The sequence below is a fragment of the Hirundo rustica genome, chromosome 7 (genome assembly GCF_015227805.2).
Source record: "Hirundo rustica isolate bHirRus1 chromosome 7, bHirRus1.pri.v3, whole genome shotgun sequence".
NCBI classification, from domain to species: domain Eukaryota; kingdom Metazoa; phylum Chordata; class Aves; order Passeriformes; family Hirundinidae; genus Hirundo; species Hirundo rustica.
The window spans coordinates 19,232,633-19,254,368 of record NC_053456.1 but is presented as its reverse complement, the minus strand read 5'-3'; the positions used below and the strand labels follow the sequence as shown (position 1 = coordinate 19,254,368).

Here is a 21,736-nt window from a genome sequence, read left to right as displayed (position 1 = left end):
GAAACCCGAATCGCCCTGGGATTCTAGAAATTATAACTAACTGGCCTGAAGGTGAGACTTTTGGATTATCTTTTGAAGAAGAGGAAGAACAAGTGACACGTGCCGAGGAAGCCCCACCGTATAACGAGCTACCGGAGACTGAAAGACAATATGCCCTTTTCACTGACAGTTCCTGTCGAATTGTAGGCGCTAACCGGAAATGGAAAGCTGCAGTATGGAGCCCCACACGACGAGTTGCAGAAGCTACTGAAGGACAAGGTGGATCAAGTCAAATTGCAGAACTTAAAGCCATCCAGCTAGCTTTAGATATTGCCGAACGAGAGAAGTGGCCAAGACTCTATCTCTACACCGACTCGTGGATGGTAGCTAATGCTCTGTAGGGATGGCTGAACCGCTGGAAAAAGGCCAATTGGCAGCGCAGAGGGAAACCCATCTGGGCTGCTGAGATTTGGCAAGACATCGCCGCCCGAGTAGAAAAGCTGACCGTTAAGGTTCGACACGTGGACGCACATGTGTCCAAGAGTCAGGCTAATGAAGAGCATCACAACAACGAGCAGGTAGACAAAGCCGCCAAGGTGAAAGTATCACAGGTGGATCTAGACTGGCAACACAAGGGAGAAGTATTCTTAGCCCGTTGGGCCCATGATGCGTCTGGTCATCAGGGGAGAGATGCAACATACCGATGGGCCCGTGACCGAGGAGTAGACCTTACTATGGACAACATCTCACAGGTCATCCACAACTGTGAGACCTGCGCTGCAATCAAACAGGCCAAGCGGGTAAAGCCTCTGTGGTACGGTGGACGATAGTTGAAGTACAGGTATGGGGAGGCCTGGCAGATTGACTACATCACCCTTCCCCAAACCCGCCAAGGCAAGCGCTATGTGCTAACTATGGTGGAAGCCACCACTGGATGGTTAGAGACCTACCCTGTACCTCATGCTACTGCTCGGAATACTATCTTAGGCCTTGAAAAGCAGGTCTTGTGGAGACATGGCACTCCTGAGAGAATCGAGTCAGACAATGGGACCCATTTCAAGAACGGCCTTATAAACACCTGGGCTAGAGAACATGGCATTGAATGGATATATCACATCCCTTATCATGCACCAGCTGCCGGGAAAGTTAAACGGTGCAATGGGTTACTTAAGACTACCCTGAAGGCGCTCGGTGGGGAGACTTTCAAAAATTGAGAACTGAACTTAGCAAAGGCCACCTGGATGGTCAACACTCGAGGGTCAATCAATCGAGCTGGTCCTGCCCAGTCTGAACCCTTGCACACAGTGGATGGAGATAAAGTCCCTGTGGTACACATGAAAGGCATCTTAGGAAAAACTGTTTGGATTAATCCCACATCAAGCAAAGGCAGACCCATCCGTGGGATTGTTTTTGCTCAAGGACCTGGTTCCACTTGGTGGGTAATGCAGAAAGATGGGGAAACCCGTTGTGTACCACAGGGAGACCTAATTTTAAGTGAGAACTGAGTGTAGAGTTTCATTCTGTATATGTGTATATTTATCTATCTAGCTGTAAGAATGTATTAATTTAGGTATAATGTAGATGGTCATAGAATAAGGGGTGGATTATGTCCTAGGTTACAATGTAAAATGTGCCCAAAGTATGTATTCTATCACCATCTACATGAAATGTTGTTGTGCACCACTGTTTCCCGTGCCCCCTCCCTCCAGACTATCTTCTGTTAATGGCCCATCAATACCGTCCTGCATGACTCATAGATAACTCTCCCCAGGAGCTATCTCTGTTTAATAGGCAATCAAGGACCCATTGCAAAACTGATAAAATGATATCAGTCCATTGTGAGATGCTCCGCCCAGGGGGAGGAGCCAAGCATTCCCACCTGGATATAATCGAGGCCTTGGGACAGCACAGGGAGCCTTACCCACTGGATTCCCAGAGGACAAGAGCTACCAGACCTTTCTGCAAGAACACTGCTTCAACAAGACCACTTCATCTGGACTGCCACCACCACGGTTTCAGATTGTATTCTGACTCTGTCAGTGATCTTTTGTACCATTGCATGTGTTTTATTTTATTTTACTTTTTTTTCCTCTCCTATTAAATTGTTTTTTCTGACTTGGAGTCTCTCGCTGGTTTTGCCTTCAAGCCAGCACACAGATTTAGATTATAAAGAAGATAAAATTTTATTCCTGAACAAGTTACATTATTTAAAAAAGTAGTCAAATGCAAAATGTCACCAATATAAAGTAAGTCTAATTAAACATGTAAAAAACCAGAACAGAGGAATTCAGAGCCTTAGTCCATTTTATTGCTAATGGGATTATGAGCAAGGGAAATCCACCCATGCAGAGGCTAAGATAAACATCAGAGCAATGCTTCAGCTACAGGTCATACAATTAGTGCACTGAAGATGTTTTGAGTTCATGAAATTATGGCTTTTAATTCTTTTAAATACACATATCAAGCTGTTTTCTAGCTTTTTTGAATAGTCAGCAGCTATCAAATACTTTAATTTTAAAACTTTAGAAACATAGAATGAAATCACAGACTCTTTGGAGTAGCAAATGCTTTTTAGTGGTAGGCAGCCAATACTGGTATAATTTTTCTGTTACATACTGTATTTCTTTCGGTTAAGATAGAATTCTCTCTCCTGTCTCAACTTCATAGTTGAAAAATGAAAATCCCAGCCATGTCCGTGTTGCTTTGCTGTGACAGAATTACCTTTGTGGATACTGCTCTGGCAGCTGAGCGCTACGCTGAGGCTGTGAGGGAGGAAAGGGCAGTACTTTACAGACATACTGTTTGGAGCCAGTGGGCTGAGGGTGGGCCAAGACACACTGGCTTTTTGATTCTAATTTTGATGCTGAGGTGCTGCCATAGGTCAGCTGCCTAACCTGTGAATTCCTGCCTCTGGTTTGCTATGCTAAATAGCTGTTGTGGTCAGGAAGTGGGCAGCCAGCTCTGGGATTAATTTTTAGAGGACAGGGTGGAAGTGAGCAAAGACCAAAAACTGAAGAGATCATAAGGGAAGTAGTCCAAGAAAGAAGAAAAAGGCCATAGTCAGAGACTAATACTCTGGATGTTGGACAGATTACATGTAGCAGCTATAGGGTGAGGGAGAAGTTCAGGCTAAAGGAAGTATCTCTACCACAAAGAGTTTGGGACAGGGAGGTAGCAAAACTGGAGCAATCTAAGGCAGGCAGCCAAGGCCTAGAGTCTCAGGGATGAAAATCAGGAATTAAGGCCAGGAATGAGGGTCTGGTCTGTCTGCCAGCTCTGTAAGCATCTCCACTATGAACACTGCCTGGTATTATGTAGCTCATAGGACTCAGAGTAAGTCTCTCTCCTGGTGTCTCTGGTAGGCTGTGAGTGAGTGGTCTGGGCAATGGTTTGAGCACTGTGAGGTGGTGACTCACGGCAGTGAATCAAAGAGTTTCAATTAACTTTATTTTGTAAAATGTTTTTACATTTTGCAATAAAAGACAGTTGTTAGTAGGAAATAGCCTTTTTTTCTTTTCCTTTTATTTCTAGTCCTTGTAACATACATGGGTTTAGCTTATGGAAGCTTACACTGCTGACTGTGTGACAGAAATCGGCTGGTGCTGAATAAATACTAATTGCAACTATTTCCTGTTGCTGTTTTTGTATGGATTTGTTTCCATCTTGCAGAGCAGAAGTGTTAGACATAGTGCAAAATAATGTGGGTTTAGCAATTCCTGTGACACAGGTTTCAAACAGCTTCCAGGTGTCCACTGAATGATGCCATTGAAGTATGTTCTCAACTGTTGCCCCAAAACAGTTACAAGGAGCAAGATGCTTCATCCGTCATTGGTGCTGTCATTTGCCAGTTATTTTTATTTCGCAACTGAAGCGCTGGCATGCATCACGGAGACAGATTGTGTAGAAGTATTTTGGCTAAGGAAATGCCTGAGGGGAGGGGAGAGAAAGAAGAGCTCCCTTTCTTCCTGAGCATGGGAATGAACATAGGTGAAAGACATTCCCCTTGTTTTCACAAAGCTCATATTATCTTGTAGGAATTGACATGACTACGGAAACATTCGTTCTTTTTAAATTTCTGTAAAATTAGCCACAGGTTTTTGGGAGGAGAAGGTAAAGAAAATAGTACTTATGTTGGAGGCTATTGAGCATTCAAAACAGTGTTAATATTTTTTTCTGTCCCTTCACTTTTCTCTTAATGTTGTGTTCATATTGTCTCCTTTCACTCTCTTGTACAGCTGCATTCTCAGACCTCCTTAGGTACCAACTACCTACCTTGTCCTTTTAGCTCAGAACATTATCCTTCCTTTTTTGCTCTTTCTATTCCATTTGTCATGAATGCAGAAAGAAAAAAAAGTTTGCTTGCCTGGAAGAGAACCCCTTCAAGTCATTCACAGAGGACGGACACTTTTTCCATATGCCCTCTACAGCAGAGACAGTTTGATCCCTTTCTCTGATAACAATTGTTATCAGTTCCTGCACAACTGTGGGATTTTATACTCAAATGCAGTAATCTTTGATCAGGTGTGTGCAGAGAAATCTTAGTTTAAATAAAAACTCAAATAAAAGCTAGGAAATGTTTATTTTGCAAGCCCCAAATGCAGTGACTGATGTAAAACCTTTCCACTTAAATTTAAAATGTTCTGATACTCACTTTCCAACTTCATTTGCTGGAGAGCTTTTCATTAAACTGGATTGTACAGGTCTTTCAGTTTTAGGAATTAATCCCATTCCTCCCGTCTTGCTGTGAAAATTCAGATTCTTCTTTTTCTTTTAAGAAGTCCCCTTTTCCTTTTAAGAAGGTGGTAGGAGTAGAAGAGCTAAGCTCATGGGTAATGTTTTCTAAATTTTGGATAGAAAGAAAGGGAGTTGAAGTCCTGGGGGTTTTGCAATTGCAAGGACAGTCATTCCTTTGTTTTCAGATATCCTAGTATTGTTATGAAGTTCTATTTTGGCTTCCTTCATTCTCTTAGCGTTAAGCCCTCAGAGAAGCCAGCATTTCTTCCTTGATTCTTTTAACTTTTCTACTTCTCCTCACGTACAGCTAACCCAGGTACTTAGGAACTGTCCTGATGGCACAGATGCAGTGTACTGGCTACAACCTTCGGTGTAGCTCACAGCTTTGCCAATTTTTATGAGGCTTAGTTCTTAATGTCCCAAATAATGAAAACCAATTTATTAAAATAATATGCTGCAAGGTGCAAAGAGTACCATCTGCAATGCAGAATGCAGTGAAAAATATCTTTCAGATCAGTGAGCAGGCTGTGATCAGAACTATCATTTGCTAACCTTGGTCTTTGGACCAGGGATTAGAAATGGGATTACCTGTACAGAGTTAAAAATTAAGTTAATCTCCATCAGGCTTTTCAAAGAATGTTCTTGCTTGTGCAAGTACAATTAAAATAAAGAATCAGTATACCAGTTTTGAAAAGAGAATAAGAAAAAAACAAAAAAAAGCATTTGTTCACATTCTAGTAAAACACCATATTAGTCAGAATGTATATTTTGAAGCATCTTCAAAACATCTTTACTTATGGCTCTTCTTGGTATTTTTTTAATAGTGATTTTATTTATACAATACACTAGGCCTTATAATATAATAAAGATTTTGCTAGGCCGAGGGCATTTCCAGGCCCGCTGCTGGAGAGAAGACTTTGACAAAGTTTCCCTTTTTGTAAGGGAGTTTAATATAAGCTTGAGAAAATCTTATTACTGGCTAGGTTCTTAGTCTGCCTGGGCATTCTTGAAGAAACAAGCAGTGCAAGGCAATGGGTTCAATTGTTTATTTGCTTGACATCGGTCCATTGGAAACAGTTTGGAACATCACTGTGGGATATGAAGAAAAGTGAGGGAAACTACAAAACTATCCATTATACATCCCATGGAAGCTTTTCTACTTTAGTGCATTTACAAGCACATACCTTGTATTCTTCCTTTTCTTCCATCTACCCTATGATGCAGTGTACTGCCACAGCTTCTTTCTGCTGGGCCATAGAACTGAAGGTTTCTCCCTGTGATGCCTTCTGTGCTTTCAGACAGGGAAGAAGCATTAATTCTATGGTGGACTTTAAACTTGGCCCCAGGTCAGGCCTTTCTTTAGTCCTTTCTGTAGGCAGAGCTAACGCTTTAAAACCCATATTATTTCCAAAGCATTATGAATTTTCTCTTAGCCTACTGAAGCAAGAGAAGGATGTATTAGAAAGGTGACTGTTTGAGAAATGGGACCAAAGAATGCTTAGGGCACATGTTGGCATGTGAGACTTTCAGAATGGAAGATTGGGAACGATCACTAGAAGGCTGTAATGCTCTAGCTGGAACCCTGCTAATCTGCACCGACTGTTCTTCCGTTAGGCACACTCTGTTCCTATGTGCAGGTTGCCCCTTTGTATTAACTGCAGTGAAAACAAATGAAATGTAAATGAATCAGCTGGGGAGATAGTCTGGCTAGACTTGCAGTGGACATGAATGCAGCTACCTATCCTCTCATTTGAACAATTTAACAGTTAAAATCATAATAGCCTATTCCATAGATAATTGAAATTTCATGGGAATGTATTGGGATAATACACAGAACAGCAGAAGCAAGAAAAACAGTTTGCCACTGTCTGGAAAAATTGTAGGTTTCTTGATATGTGCTTGAAGCAATGTGGATTCCAAGGGTATGAATGAAAATGGGCCTAAGTGAGAGCCTTCTCTATCTAATTTATTAACTCCTGGAGAAGTAAAATGGGATAAGAATTCAAGGTGAAAATCTAAAAGGTCCAAAATGTTATTTGGCTCTTCTGTGTCTTGAGATCGTTTATATTCTATATAGAGAACAAAGGTTCAATAAATCTAATTTCTAAAATTACCAATTCTTTGCTTTCTTACTTGCCATTTGACCAAAAAAAAGTATTTTTTGTCTACATAGCAACAAGGTAGACTATGAGCTCATGTACTCCTACTCAGCTCTAGCTTGTGAATATTCTTAATGCGTTGGATACTTCCACTGAACTCACTGACTGCTTGTTTGAATAAGTGTTCTCAGAATTTAAGTCATTTAAGCAATCCCTTGTATTTGCCTGTAGGTCACCCATATAAGTAGAATATCCAAAATCTAAAAAGTCATTATTTCTGCAGAATCTGTTCTCTTTTGTGAAGGGAGAAAGCAGGTAATAAAAAACAACGGTTCTAACATTGTTCATGGAACCTGGAAATTTCATATCCTTGGCTTAATTGGAACAAAACCATAAAAAACTGAGGTCTCTGAGTTTGAGAACTCAAGGCACTTGAAGAGGACCTAAGAACTCTAAATTTCAGGAAATTCTTTGTGACCGAAACACTTTTATTAAGATCAGGATAGTGTAAAACTGAGGTACAAATAAATGTTCACTGCTCGCTCTCTGTTTATGTTCCCCTACTTTCTATCATGTGGTAAGCTGTTTGGGTTGCAAATCTTTTTGTGTGTGGGAAGGCATTTAATTTTCCTCTTGTTGCTTGCAAAGTTTTGTAGCATCCATCTAGAGGATGTTCTTTAATATCTGTTGGAGAAGACAGTATACTGTATAAATGGATTACTAGTATAAGACTACTAGTAATGGAGTTTTGTATTCCCTTTTTCCTTTAAACCAAGATATTCTGTTGACACTAGATGGATATGACTAATTATAATCTAACTTCATGCTAATAAAAAGTGTTTTTCATTTTAGACTATCCAAGATGTGAACAGTTATCATGTGCAAATGGAGCATGTTTTAATGCAAGTCAGCGATGTGATGGCAAAGTTGATTGCAGAGATTCTTCTGATGAAGCTAATTGCAGTAAGTCCCCTGTGGGGAGTGATCCCAAACAAATTTGCTTTATAGACCTTCTTTTGGAGTTAAACACTGCGATATTCTGACAGATTTTCTGTATATGTTTCTGTGCTAAAATCTTTTTCAGCACATGGATGTACCAGCACGCAGTTCCAGTGTGCTAATGGAGAGTGCATCCCGCGAGCCTTCATCTGTGACCATGATGATGACTGTGGAGATAGGAGTGATGAAAACTCTTGCAGTATGATGTTTCTTTTTTTTCCCCTCTTTCTTCAACTGTTTTACTAAGACCTAGTTCAAGCAGATAGCAGGAAGCAGATTGCTCGGCTGTACAGCCATCGAAAGCTAATCACTGTTCTACAAGTACTCTTATATAGAAATACGAAAATTGCAGCGCCGCTTTCATAGACTTTGTCTTTCCTGCTAAGTTCCTGGGTATGTCGTTACTATTTGAATTTGCTGGATTGAGTGACAGTCTGGTTGTTAATACATATAGTTACACTTATGTCGTCATCTGCTTAATTTCAGCATGAATCAAAGGTAATACGTACCTAAATGAGAAGAACCCAGCAGTGTTTGCAATATATACAAAATATGGAACTGCCTAAATTTTTTAGGTGATATAATAATTGATCATATATGAGACAATATTGTTATTTTTAACCTTTTAGCTGCTTAGAGCAGTTAGATTTTCTCATGTTTCTTTCCATAGCTTACGCTACTTGCAGAGGTAACTTCTTCACTTGCCCGAGTGGCCGTTGCATTCATCAGAGCTGGATTTGTGATGGAGATGATGATTGTGAAGACAATGAAGATGAAAGAGGATGTGGTAAATATTATTGCTAATTTTCAGTGGTATTTTCAGAGGAAGATGACACTAACTTGCATCTATGAAATTTAGACCAGTCAAGATGTTCTTAATACATTTCATTTTTTAAAAACCTTAGAATTATACCTTCATTTTTATTTATTTTTTTTTAAACTTTGACAATATTTTTGTTGTTGTGTGTATGAGAATTATCATGATACTGAGTATGATGCAAACAAAGTTTAGCATATGGCAATATGTATGTTTTTCTTTTATATATTCTCTTTTATATTTTGTTCTGGTTCTTCTGCATGTGGAGATTTTTCAGGTCATCTGTTAAGAAACATGAGGCTTCTAATAACCAAAACCCGTTGATTCAAAATGAAATTAACTCAGATCCTGCCAAGATTTGTCATGTGAGAAACTGAGAAACAGAAGCTTTAATGAATGAAAGCGTGAATAAGATTTCTTTTTCATTGGCCTTTCCTATGATGAACATTATTCTTTTCATTCAGACAGCATTTACGTGTTTTGAAACCACACACCTATAGTTCCATTTCTGGTGAACTGGTTAGTTTAATGCTAAACAGTGTTACCATTTCTAACAAAACAGAAAACTAAAGAGATTCATGTGTACCCAAGTATTGTTGGCATTGCAGTTTGAATGTAAAAGAAAGCGTGACAAGTAAGTATTGATAATGTTTCTTTATAGTCTTTCCCAGCTGTGTGCAAGAAATGAAAACTGGATATCAAAAGATGGAGATGCTTTGGGAAGCTGCCAGAGAAGAAATTTTAATATTTGAAACATACTCTTCATTATTCTTGTTTTTCTTTTCCACAGAAAGTGGTCACCATGAATGCTACCCAGGAGAATGGGCCTGCCCTGGATCAGGGCATTGCATTCCAGTTGGGAAGGTGTGTGATGGAACTGCAGACTGCCCTGAAGGAGAAGATGAAACTAACATCACTGCTGGCAGACACTGCAGTATGTATGAGAATGAAAAACATACACATAATAGCAGAAACGTCAGCATTGACATCTTTTTACATTCACCTTTTGTCTCCTAAACAATACTGAAATTTTGGAAGCTCACCATTTTCATTTGCACCATTTTGACTGGATAATCTGAAAGAGACATATAGGCTGCAAAGAGATAATTTCTTTTTAAAATTTGCACATGAAATTTCACAAATAAGGATTTTAACTTGCACTCCATTAACATAAAATATGTTAATATAGTCAGGGAAAGGTGTGCTATATATGCCTTCTTTGTTTAAATATGTTTGTACCTTTGTGTAAGTAAGAAGTAATGATTTGTGCTGATCACAACACAGTATTGAATCCTAAACTTTGACTAATTCACTTTAAAGATTAGGATTTTAAAAAACATCTTTTTACCTGGCATGTCTGTTTCTCCAGTTAGTGGTATGCTGCGTTTTTTCTGTTGGAGGCAATGAGCATGCATAGTTCCTGCTAATCCTACAAATATCAAATCCCTCTGAGGACAAGGACCAGTGTATTTTAATTTCTTGGAAGATGAAAATTCCTATTAACAAAACCATGCCTTTGGAATAGGAAGGCAGAAAAACTAAGAGGAAATGAAACCTTATTGTAAAAAAGTACCTCTTGCTTTGCTGAGTGGTTTGTTAGTTACAGCACATATGAGTTGCAAAGCAAGGCATTTATAGAAGAAACTGAGGAAAAGGAAAATGCTGACTTTCACCTCCTTCTCTGTCAAGTGTTTTACAATCATAACTTATTTGCTTGTCACTGAATTATTTATTAAATAGTAGTAGAAGGAAAAGGAGAAGTAGTGAAGGAAAAAAGAGAGAGAGTGAAGGAGAGGATAAAGAAGCATTTGTCCATGACCACAATGCAAACAGTATATTCTAACACATTGGAAGGATATACGTGTTCTTCTTAATATAACATTGTAGGGGTTTTTCACATAGAAGAGTAGATGATGAGCCAATAGATGGAGCTCAAGGACATGTTGCTCACAAGTAGGTCTTGTGGACTGAGGGCAAGTTTTTATGCATTACAGATGGCTTCCTCTGGTCACCTTTTTACACAGGACTTACCGTTGGTGGTACCTATAAGATTGATGCTTATCCTTTAAATCTGTTCTAAAAACCTATTAAAAACAGTACCTTCTCTTCTGTGTTCCATGCCCTTGCCTGCATGTATGTAAATGTATATAATTTTGTGGAACTTCGTGCAGAATTTTTTCTGCAGATTAGTTTTGAGAAGCTGTACTTGAAATTGAAAGCTTATCATAGAAAAGACTTCAGCTTTGTAACTCCTGGTAAGGCAGAAAGCTATTCTACTGGTAGCAGGTGTGTTTCTGAGATATTTTATTTGCCTTTCAGATGTATCACGCTGCGCTGCGCTGAGCTGCCAGTATCGCTGTCATTCCTCTCCGTCAGGAGGGATGTGCTATTGCCCTGCTGGATATACAATAAGTAGCAATGACAGTCGTACTTGCATTGGTGAGTGAAGCCCAGGGATTACAGATATCCAGTGCCTTCTCACAGCCCGTTAGGAGAGTTTGGATTCCTGGAAGGAGAGTTTGAATTGGGTGGATGTACTGGCAAATAGAAAATCTCAGGAGTCAGCAAATGTATGAAAATTTTAGTCGCACAATGGCAGCATGAAACAGAAACAAACCAGAGAGATATCATAAAGACCTCTTTCACTTTGATCTAAAGACATAGTGACAGCATGATTAGGTTTAAAAATACGTACTGATGGATGGCTGGTTTATTAATTAAAGTTTTTTTATTTTCTCTATGTTTACATAGAGAGTTTGTTTCTGCCTCAGTGTTGTGTGTTGCGTGCCTGGAAAAACAGTTAATGATGTTGAATTGTTTGTTACTTTTGGAAAGTGGTGTGTATGAGGACAGCAGAACATTATACTTGAAAATAAAAAGGGTGTTTTGTATTTGCACTATGGAAAGGCTGTGTCTTCTGTGGGCTTTCAGTATATACACAATTTACATAAAAAATAAGAATATTTACAAGAATGCAAAGGTAACTGTAAAGCTGCTGTAACTTGATAGCACAAATCATTTATCTCAGTAGCTGGCAATTGAGTAACTTCAGAATCATGAAAGTTAGCACTGCCTAATAAAAGAAAAGGGGTAAATATCTCTTATGAGTTTTCTACCCAAGATATGGTGTTTGGGCTATTGAAAGTATTTCAGATGCTCAGTCTCTAAGGAGATATTTATATTTTTGAGAATACTGGGTGACTGAAGGCTGTATAAGCTGCAGTGGCAGAATGGTTGCTCTTTGTAGGCACAGAGGAATAAGGCACGAAATTTCCTCCATTTTTTCACGCTTTTGTGGAAAATACATGAAGGACACATTCCCAAACCTGGTGTAGTCTCAGTGACTCTTCTGTTGTTTTTTGGCTGTCCTGTAAACCTAGTTATGAGATTCTGGCTTGTAAGTCCGAGTCAATGTATTTTGGTTTGCTGAAATCTAGGTGTATATTTGTGGTTGGAGCAAAATTGGTCATGAAGGAATGGCTGACAGTCAGTACTGTGTAATTCCAGATCCAGTACTCTACTTATGTGGTATTTTGCATGCTAAAAGGAACTTTTTCTTGCTGGTTCCGGTGCACAGACAGCCTTTAATTGTAAATCAGATACCTGTTAGCATGGTACTAAATCTGAGCTAATAAACACTGCCTTCAAGTAGGACTTAAAGGCTTAAGCACTAAAATAAAGGTGGGGCTCACCTTCAGAGTGAGCTTAAATCCAGCCAAGTTTTTGTGTGTGCCAAGTATAGAGATCTTCTGCAGGAAAAGTACTTCATAGACATATTCTGTATTGTGGAAAGTAGACAATGACATCCCTTCAAATGATTTTTCCTTTTCTCCTAGCAGATACGGTTTATATATTTTTGGTTGGTTGGTTAATACTTTTTCAGTGGGGGATAATGTGCAGGTAGGTCCTTGGCAGGAAACACAGGGGTTTTTTGTTATCCAGAAATACAGAACTGAAACACTGTGGGAAAATTTGCAAACCCTCTTTCTTCATGCCATAGTTTTGCAAATAGATATAAAGCAAGCAGGGAGGACAAACTTGCAGCTTCTTAATTATGACATGAATTTTATACAAAGTATTTTTTATAAATATACCTTCTTCCCTTGACAGATTTTGATGACTGCCAAATGTGGGGTGTCTGTGACCAGCTGTGTGAAGATCGTGTGGGACATCACCAGTGCCACTGTGTGGAAGGTTATTTCCTAGAGCATCACCGGCATTGTCGGGCCAACACGTCAGGTTAGTGCGCTTCAAGTGTCTTGTTCAGCAAATAGACAGAGCTAGGCAAAATGGGGTAGTTTTCATGTCTGTGCCACACAGCTCTCTTTGATTTGAACTCTGCCTTTAAGGACTTATGGTCAGGACAGCTTTCAGAATATCAGCAGAACTCTGTATCTGCTGGCTTGTGTAGGTTGGTGTTGATTGCCTGATTAAGGCTGCTTCTCCTCTAACCAACAAATGTCTTTTAGACTCCATTGCTTTTCCAGCGCTCCTGACTTCTGCAGAGTTGGGAGGTTATTGCCAGAGCACTCCTGAACAAAAGAAATTCTTGTTTCTGTGAGAGGCAGTTTTCTGTCATGCTCTCTATAGAACTTAGTGTTGTCAAGAAATCAGGAAACATCTTTTTTTCTAGAACAGACATAAGATGATTTTGCTGAATGGTGAGATCAAACGCTTGCCTGTGAGAGAAGCCATGCTCTAGCTTTGAGTGTCCCAGAGTATGAACTCTGAAGAATACTTGTCTCTTAGAGTGTAGTTGCTCATCAGCTGTAGGCTGCTGCTCCTGACCTGCTCAGTTCTGAAAGCAGGCCCCAGGAAACTCTGCTTTGTGGAGATGTAATGTCCAAACAGGCTTCTTTGTAAGGCAAGTGTTCCTGCCTGTGGAGAATCAGTGGGAATGGCAGTTCCTGCTTGGCATAGCTGATTAGCACTCTTGTTTCTTGGAAAAGCAAGAACTGCTCAGTTCCCTCCCCCTTCTTTCTTCAGCTGCATCTGTGGACCAGCGTTCAGCTCACAATTTTCTAAATATTTCTCTCTAATAAATAGGAGAATTTAACACCTGCTGTAAGTCAGTTTCACTGGGTTCATTTTAGCTTTAATAAAAGTAATCTTTTGGTGTTTGCACAGGGCTTTTATAAAAGTTTTACCTGATAGGGCTTTAAGTAGCTGTTCCTGCCTGAATTGCTCCAAGCATACAAACCAAAGGCAAATCACAGCAAGTTAGTATTCACATAGAAACATCTATACAGGTTGTAGTCTAAGCATCTATTTAAAACTTCGTGTCCAATGTGTGTGAACTGGTATGTATATATTGCAATGCCTGTTTGCAAAATATCTTACCTACAGAGTAATCATATCTCTGTCACTCCTGCTTTCAGCTGGTGTTGCATCGATTATTTTTTCCAATGGCCGTGATTTACTGATTGGAGATCTTTACGGAAGAAATTTTCGTACTTTGGTGCCGTCACAGAATCGTGGGATTGCAGTTGGAGTGGACTTTCACTTTTACCTGCGCAGAATCTTCTGGACCGACACAGTGCAAGATAAGGTTGGTAGAAGTTTCAAGAAGAATGTATTTCTGTGTACCTGGAAGTAGAGAACTGCGAGAGGCAGAATGTGTTGATAGGCCCTCATTTTTGAGAGCCAAAGCTGGCTGTATTTTTGTTTTCTAACAAAAAAGCTCCTTGAAATGTTTTATGTTAATGACTGCATTTTTTCAACTATACTATTACATGTGACATACTAAACAAAGAATCCTATTATAAGGGAATGTCTTGAGCAACTTTTAATTTTACTTGAGACTGAGTCCAAAAAACTAATTAAGAGAAATAGTAGACATTCTTTCAAAACGGAGCAAATTTTTCTTGGTAATTTTTGAAACATGATCATTTAAAATGTTAAAGCTGTGTGTTTTCCAAGATGATAAAAATCAGATTTCTTCATATACTTCAAATGGCACTGTAATTGAGCTTGAATAACAAATATTGACAGTATTTTGTGTAATGAGCCAATATTGTGTTACCTTTTTTTTTTTTTTTTTAAGAGTAATTATTTTAGCTTCAAGATACAGTGGAGCAATGTAATAAAAAAAAAACCCCCAACATTCTGGAGGCTCTGGCTGTTGGATGGCACCCTTGTTCTTTTTTTCTGTGCATAACTTATGGAAACCAAAGAAAGTCTTAGGTCAAATGATGAAATTTCATAGTCTTTGTCCTCATGTTGATCATCATGCGGAGTGAAGGAGAATCTGTGACCTGGCTCCTAAATGCCACTGATGGGTCAATTTGGTGTCACTGTCATAATTCTGAATCTACACATAAGACATGTAATAAAAACTATAGTTCTCATCACAGTTCCATGCTGGTTCTGTGGAAAGAACGTTCACAGCATGGCTGTCAAGGAGGACAAGATTTGTATGCCAAATTTTTGACTTGTTCACAGTTCTGGCATTTTTATTGTGGCTGTAGTAGGTTCCTATTGCTGCAGTTGCTTTGTCAATGGCTGAATGTAGTCAGGGTCAAATCTGCACTTTTATGAGACAGGAGATTTACTCTGTCTTTGTAATAGGTATAAATAAAAGATAATACAGTTTTTTTTGCTGCATACCCCAGGTGGCCAGGACTGCTTTTTTATCTGCCCAATATAATTTAATCCTAATTAATTAATTAAGACTAATTTATCTAAGTAAGTCCTAACTAGAATGTCCAGATGAAAACATCTGCATTTAGAATTTTCTTAAGTGATGAATATTTCCACTTGATATCTTAAAATAATGATATTACTAGGGCATTTTTTGTCCTTTTTTTTTTTTCCCCCTTTTTTTAGATTAAGACAAAAACTAAACCAGAAAATTAGGGGTTGTGTTTTGTGTCATCTTTATCTCATTTAGTGTACTGCCAGATAACCTAATGCCCATAAGCTCTTCATCAACAGGGTTTCCAAAGAACAGAGTAGACAGTTAAGTGGTTACCTTGATTATTGTTACTTGGAACTGAGGAATATTTAAAATGATTCATCTCTTTCAGCTCCTATTTTTATTGCATATATTTACTTGGTAATCTGTATTTTCATTTAAATGCATTCCGAATTTCATGCTATTGTTCCAAAAAAAAAAAAAAAAGAAAAATATTTGTCTGTGTTATGATCACACAATGACAGCATATGTAAAATTACTGTGTTTGGACTGTTTACATCTTCAGCTCTGAACTTGTTTGTAAAATAACATTATTCTTCTTGAGCAGGGTGCTGTTAAAGTTAACCATAGATAAAGGAGACCACAAGCTGGGATCTCCTTTCTGTGAGGATGGACAGCTTTCCCTTACTTTCTTCATTGTTATTTCCACTTAGTGGTAGCTGCAGTAAGAGCTCCCCCTCTTGTTTCTAGGCACTGTTGAGAGCTTTACCACAGCATGATCATTTGTTTTCAATCACTAAAAATACGGATTTTGCTAGATTCCAGGAAAGCAAATGCACTTTCCTCTTTTTTTTTTTTTTTTTTTTTACTTCCCCTAAAATTTGTTAATGGACAAGGCTGTTTTAGTCTGTTATCTTGTCCATTTTGCAGAAATACTAGTTGAAGGCAAGCCTCGTGTAATTTTTGCATTGGTTTCCAGATTTTTGTAACTTGCTTGTATCTGGTAGCCAGTTGTGGAATGGTGATCAATGTGACGATAAAAGACAAATACCATGTGACTTGTGATTAGCAAAACATCTGACAATATTTGTATTGTTTTCAGGTTTTTTCTATTAATATTGATGGCTCTGATTTCCAAGAAGTTTTAAATATCTCAGTTGACACACCTGAAAATCTAGCAGTGGATTGGGTTAACAATAAACTATATGTGGTTGAGACCAGTGTGAACAGAATAGATATGGTTAACTTGGATGGAAGAAACCGTGTCACTCTTATTGCTGAAAATCTTGGAAATCCTAGAGGAATAGCACTTGATCCAACTGTTGGGTGAGTGATACTTACCAGCTAATGGTAAAAAAAGTCAGAAATTCCCTTATCCCCATGTAAAAGGAAGACAGCTAGGAAACAGCAAGAGTGATCATTTTAGAATCAGATATAAAATATTTTGAATATTTGCATTCTATCCTAACCTATACTGCACCTTAATTTATAAAAGAGCTATGCAATGCATTTATTTATAGTGTGTGGAATCTGTTTCATGGCTGGAATTGTGTGTGCATGAGCAGCACTGAAAATGGGACCCGTGGAAATGCCCTGCAGAGGAGCATTATCCTTAGAGTTCAGTTGTGATACCATCTACGGATCTCCTACTATTTGAAATAAAGAGATGGAATGAAGCCAGGAAAGTTAGTGTCTCCTAATCCCTAATGCTTCAGAAATATATGTGAGCCATGAAAAATGGATTTTCAGAGAATGGGAAGAGGAATTTCATGTAACTTGTAGTCATGGCTGCTGCTTTCATGGTGCAGTTATTTGTTGCTGGTTTATTTCTGGCAGTAAACTTAAGTCTGTGATTTAATAAGGAAAACTAGTATTTCTGAGGTCTTTTGGGTGAGAGCATGCTTCTTTATGGATTTATTCTATAAATGTAAATGAAAATTACTTTCTGTGTAGAAAGTAATGTTTTCATAGTATGTCAGCTGAGAACCAAATTCTCTTCTCAAAGGGTGCTGGTTTTCAATTCCGTGTGGAATGCTGGTGTTTCTTTTTAAATCTCAAGGAAACATGGCCTTTTTTCTTTTTTATTTCTTTATAGTTACTTGTTTTTCTCAGACTGGGACAGTCTGTCTGGTGATCCTAAAGTGGAAAGGGCCTTCATGGATGGGACAAATCGTCAGGATTTGATAAAAACAAAATTAGGCTGGCCTGCTGGAATAACTCTGGATATTGTGTCAAAGAGACTTTACTGGGTTGACAGCCGGTTTGATTACATTGAGACTGTAACTTACGATGGACTTCAAAGGTAGGTGAAATATTGGAGTTCCTTGGAGGCTACAGATACACTGATTATTTTGTATCTTGTTCAGAAAAAAATTCTCTAACAAAATGAGATACACAAAGGATGAAAACGACGCCATAATGAGTACGATGCACCTTTGTCTCTATGGTGTCTTGCTACTTCTATACATTCTTTAATTCATCATTCTTTGCTCTTTTTTGACATGAATGCCTCTTGCCCTTCTTTTATAATGTACTTTTATAGTCCACCAGTACAGTACACATTTTAGAGCATTTGCTTTTTATTATTTTTCAATTATATTCAGTATTTTCCATCATAATTTCTTTGCATTTTTTCATGAATGAGTTTATATGAAATATTCCACTTCAAAACACTAATTTGTATGATAGGAATTAAATGCTTTTCTTACATTTTATAAATCTTTGCTGTCAAAAATTCAATCATCCTTCAACTTATGATGCTGAGAAGACTTAAGTCACAGCATGCAAAAAGGGAGTCCTTGAGTTTTTATGGGACCGTGTCTTAGAGCATAGTGTTGTTTTGGAGCCTGCTTATCTCTGAATCTCTGATTAGTATCAGTTTCTCAGACATGAGGAAAAAAGTCCCCTTTAGCATACCTTCTATATATTGACTTCAAAAACAGTCTTCTCATGTGACAGGTCTGTTGTTCAATGTATTTTTTCACTTACTGAGTTATAAAACTAATGTTGGTATCTTTTCTCATCTTTACCCACTGTGTTTTCTTGGTATTTGCTAACACTTTTCCCCTGTTTTCACTGCTGTATCCTTTAGGTTGACGAACCATGTATGTTTAGCTTTATCTCTTCAGTTCATTTGATCTTTTTCATTTGTACTTTAGTAGCTTCTCTGTTGAAACAAAAATCAGTGAATGAATTACAAATACTGCGTCCTTTCTTCTGTTAATAATGTTATTATTTGGGTAATACATGGCAAATAATTTTAAAATCATCTTTATAACAGGAGAACGGTAGCTCATGGAGGCTCGCTGATTCCTCATCCATATGGAATCACTTTATTTGAACACAATGTTTATTTCACTGATTGGACCAAAATGGCAGTGGTGAAAGCAAACAAATTTTCAGAGTCTAACCCTCAAGTGATCTACCAGTCTTCACTGAGACCTTATGGAGTGACAGTTTACCACGCTGCCAGGCAGCCTTTTGGTAAGACCGTAAGTAGATTAAGAAGGGAGATTTAGGAAGCTTGTTACCAAAAATTGGTAAAAATGGTGAGATTTTTACTTTGCTGTAAGGAACTGTAATTATGATACATAAGTTTGTATTGTAAAACTGGGCTGATTTTATCACACAGTTGTGTCATCCGACTCCTGTAGCTAAGGAGCTGTCAAATGCAACATTCAAGAGTAGGGGGAGCTTTATAAATAGACTGATACATGGTGGAGTCAAACCTGTGGGTTTGAGTAGTATTGGTTTTTCGGACTTTTTTCCTCAACACTGCAATGAAAGCAGTGAAAAGGCTACCAGTTTTCAGTTAATTCTGTGAGATATAAATCTGAAGTAGGTCTATGTGAAGAAGACTATAGCCCAAATTATGGCCTTAATGCTGTGTTCTGAATGTCTCTCTATGAGCTGAATTCCTTAATGATGGTTACCTCCGATGTGATTTTGGTGCATTCCACTGTAGAACTGGTGGGGTATGTTTACCATGTGATGTAACTCTCACTTAATCTGCATGATTTGTTGTGGATGTTGAAGAAAATCCTGAAAAATCAAGATAATGATGCCATTCAGTTAACAGAGGAAGTTATAATTCTATCTGTATTATTTTCCAGTAAGAAATCCTTGTGGAAGTAATAATGGGGGATGTGAACAGATCTGTGTTCTCAGCCACAAAACAGATAATGATGGCCTAGGTTATCGCTGTAGGTGTATCCTGGGCTTTGATCTACACGTGGATGGAAGACATTGTGTTGGTAAGAAAATACTAAATTACAGTTGTTGGAAGTAATGCTTCTCCATTAGCTCTAGAGCTGTTTCTAGAATATCTTTCCTCTCTTCAGTAGCTTCAATAGACTGAGAATTTTTTCACCACAACTCTTTTTTGACAGCTTTAAAGTTAGTAATTTCTGTTGATGTTCATTTCAAGCCACAACTTAAACTCACCCTTCTTTAATGAGAATTTTGAGTTAAATATGGAATATGCATAGACAACTGTATAATTGAGCTCTTAATCCTGGAATCAAGTATAGATGCTTGCTAATATGGAGATTTTGCATTGTTTTGAACATATAAACCTGCTTTCCTGTGCAGTAGTGTGCAGATTAGGTTGGTATTCTTCGTTTGAGCACATGGCAACAATAAGAGATTCCGTTTTCGAGCTGTGTGTTTCCATCAGCAATCTTCTGCTTCCTATTTGAGTGCAGAATTGTTACTGATGCACCTTTACTATGATTGTCTACTGACCAAGGATGTCTTATATGTTGTCTATAATTTTAATAGTTGGCCATTCATTTATCTGGCTAGCTCAGGTATTGTCTAGTTTATGATGGCTCCCCAAAGCCTGTGCATTATTTTTTTATAGATGATTATAAAGAGAAGAGTACAGAAGGTGATTTCCACAGCTATAATGTTTACTTTAAAAATGTGTTAGGACCACAGTAACAATGAAAGAGGAATTCTCGACCATATCGCCTAATATGCTGGATTGGGTTTTGGTTTTCTTCTTCCTTTTTTAGGTCTTGTCAGTATTTAAGTCCCTATTTTCTCATTCTTCTTTTTTCTACTTCCAGGCTATTAGTGTTGTCAAAATAAAACAAATCTTTTCTTAATGCCCGGGTGTCTCCCCTTGTGAGTAGGTGAAGTCTTTGATTGATTTTTCCTTTCACAGCTGTGCAGCAGTTTCTGCTGTTTTCATCCCAGATGGCAGTGCGGGGAATCCCATTCAATCTCTCCACCCAGGAAGATGTGATCATACCAGTAACAGGGAGCCCTTCCTACTTTGTCGGAATTGACTTCTGTGCTCAGGATGACACGATTTTTTTTTCAGACACAAGTAAAGACATGATCTATAAACAGAAAACTGATGGTTCAGGTGAGAATCATGCTTGGGAATTGTAGAGTAATTATGGTAAGGAGACTGTAATACGTATTTTTCTAAAAAAATTGTGAAAGCCACATTGTGACATAATATCACTGTGACTCCAGTAACCTGGAGAATGTTTCTCAAAAATGTTTGTACAACTCATATTAAGCTTGCTGAATTCCCATGTTTGACAAGCTTGCTGAATGTATTTGGGAGCAAACTATTTGTAGTACTTCTCACAAATATTTGCCCTCACCAGTCTGTTTATGCAGACAAGTATGCCTTTCAGTAGTATGAAACTGTTCTATTTTAATTTCCCTATCTGGAGAGCAGGATGTTTGCTATGGTACTGTAATACAGAAAAAGAAGATTAACTTAGTGAGATTTTTGGAAATCGTATTTATGCTAGTGTGAAGAATGTTTCTCTTCAATTTAGAATGATGACCAAATGTCAGCATATAGTCTTCTGTACTGCCTTCTTGCTGCCTTGGATCAGGTTAATGGTAGACTGCAGCTGACCATTACTAGGCAAAGAGTCAGTAAAATCTGGCTGTTGTGCAAGATGTCATTACTGCACTGACCTTACTGACCTCCATCTGTAAAACCCTCAGTGTAAACTTAGTGACACATTTTTCTCTGACCTTTGGCTAGTCTTTATTTCCCCTCTTTGGCAGTTGTGCTCCTGAACCTTCTTTGTCTAGATCAAAGGGCACCCCTTCCTCCCCTTGGTTATTGGTCTTTATATTAAGTAGCACAGATGTAGCACTTTACCAAGGGGAGCCACAAGTTTTGTCAATAGAATACTGCACTCATGTTATTTTCCCTGTTCCTAAACATTTGCAATCATTATGTGTGTTATAAATTCTAGGAAGAGAGATCTTGACTGCTAATAGAGTGGAAAGTGTTGAAGATTTGGCTTTTGACTGGATCTCAAAGAACCTCTACTGGACAGATCCTCGATACAGGAGCATTAGTGTGATGAGGCTGGCAGATAAATCCAGGAGAGCTATTGTTCAGAATTTAAATAATCCTCGCTCAATAGTGGTTCATCCTGTTATTGGGTAAGTTTTTCCCGTTTTAAACTGTATGTACAAATTTATGGTTTAAACAGA

At 38.3% G+C, this 21,736-nt stretch overlaps 1 protein-coding gene across 1 annotated transcript in view; it reads left to right on the top strand.

Moving 5' to 3' along the window:
• Positions 1-21,736, top strand: part of LRP2 (LDL receptor related protein 2) — a 119,858-nt gene that overhangs the window by 27,501 nt on the left and 70,621 nt on the right. Inside the window, exons 5-17 of the mRNA XM_040069821.1 lie at positions 7,665-7,775; positions 7,897-8,010; positions 8,482-8,598; positions 9,419-9,562; positions 10,948-11,067; positions 12,739-12,867; positions 14,007-14,176; positions 16,365-16,588; positions 17,358-17,564; positions 18,543-18,745; positions 19,375-19,515; positions 20,430-20,633; positions 21,493-21,685. Of these exons, the coding sequence (XP_039925755.1) occupies positions 7,665-7,775; positions 7,897-8,010; positions 8,482-8,598; positions 9,419-9,562; positions 10,948-11,067; positions 12,739-12,867; positions 14,007-14,176; positions 16,365-16,588; positions 17,358-17,564; positions 18,543-18,745; positions 19,375-19,515; positions 20,430-20,633; positions 21,493-21,685 (2,077 nt within the window). The remainder of the gene's footprint in view (positions 1-7,664; positions 7,776-7,896; positions 8,011-8,481; positions 8,599-9,418; positions 9,563-10,947; positions 11,068-12,738; positions 12,868-14,006; positions 14,177-16,364; positions 16,589-17,357; positions 17,565-18,542; positions 18,746-19,374; positions 19,516-20,429; positions 20,634-21,492; positions 21,686-21,736) is intronic.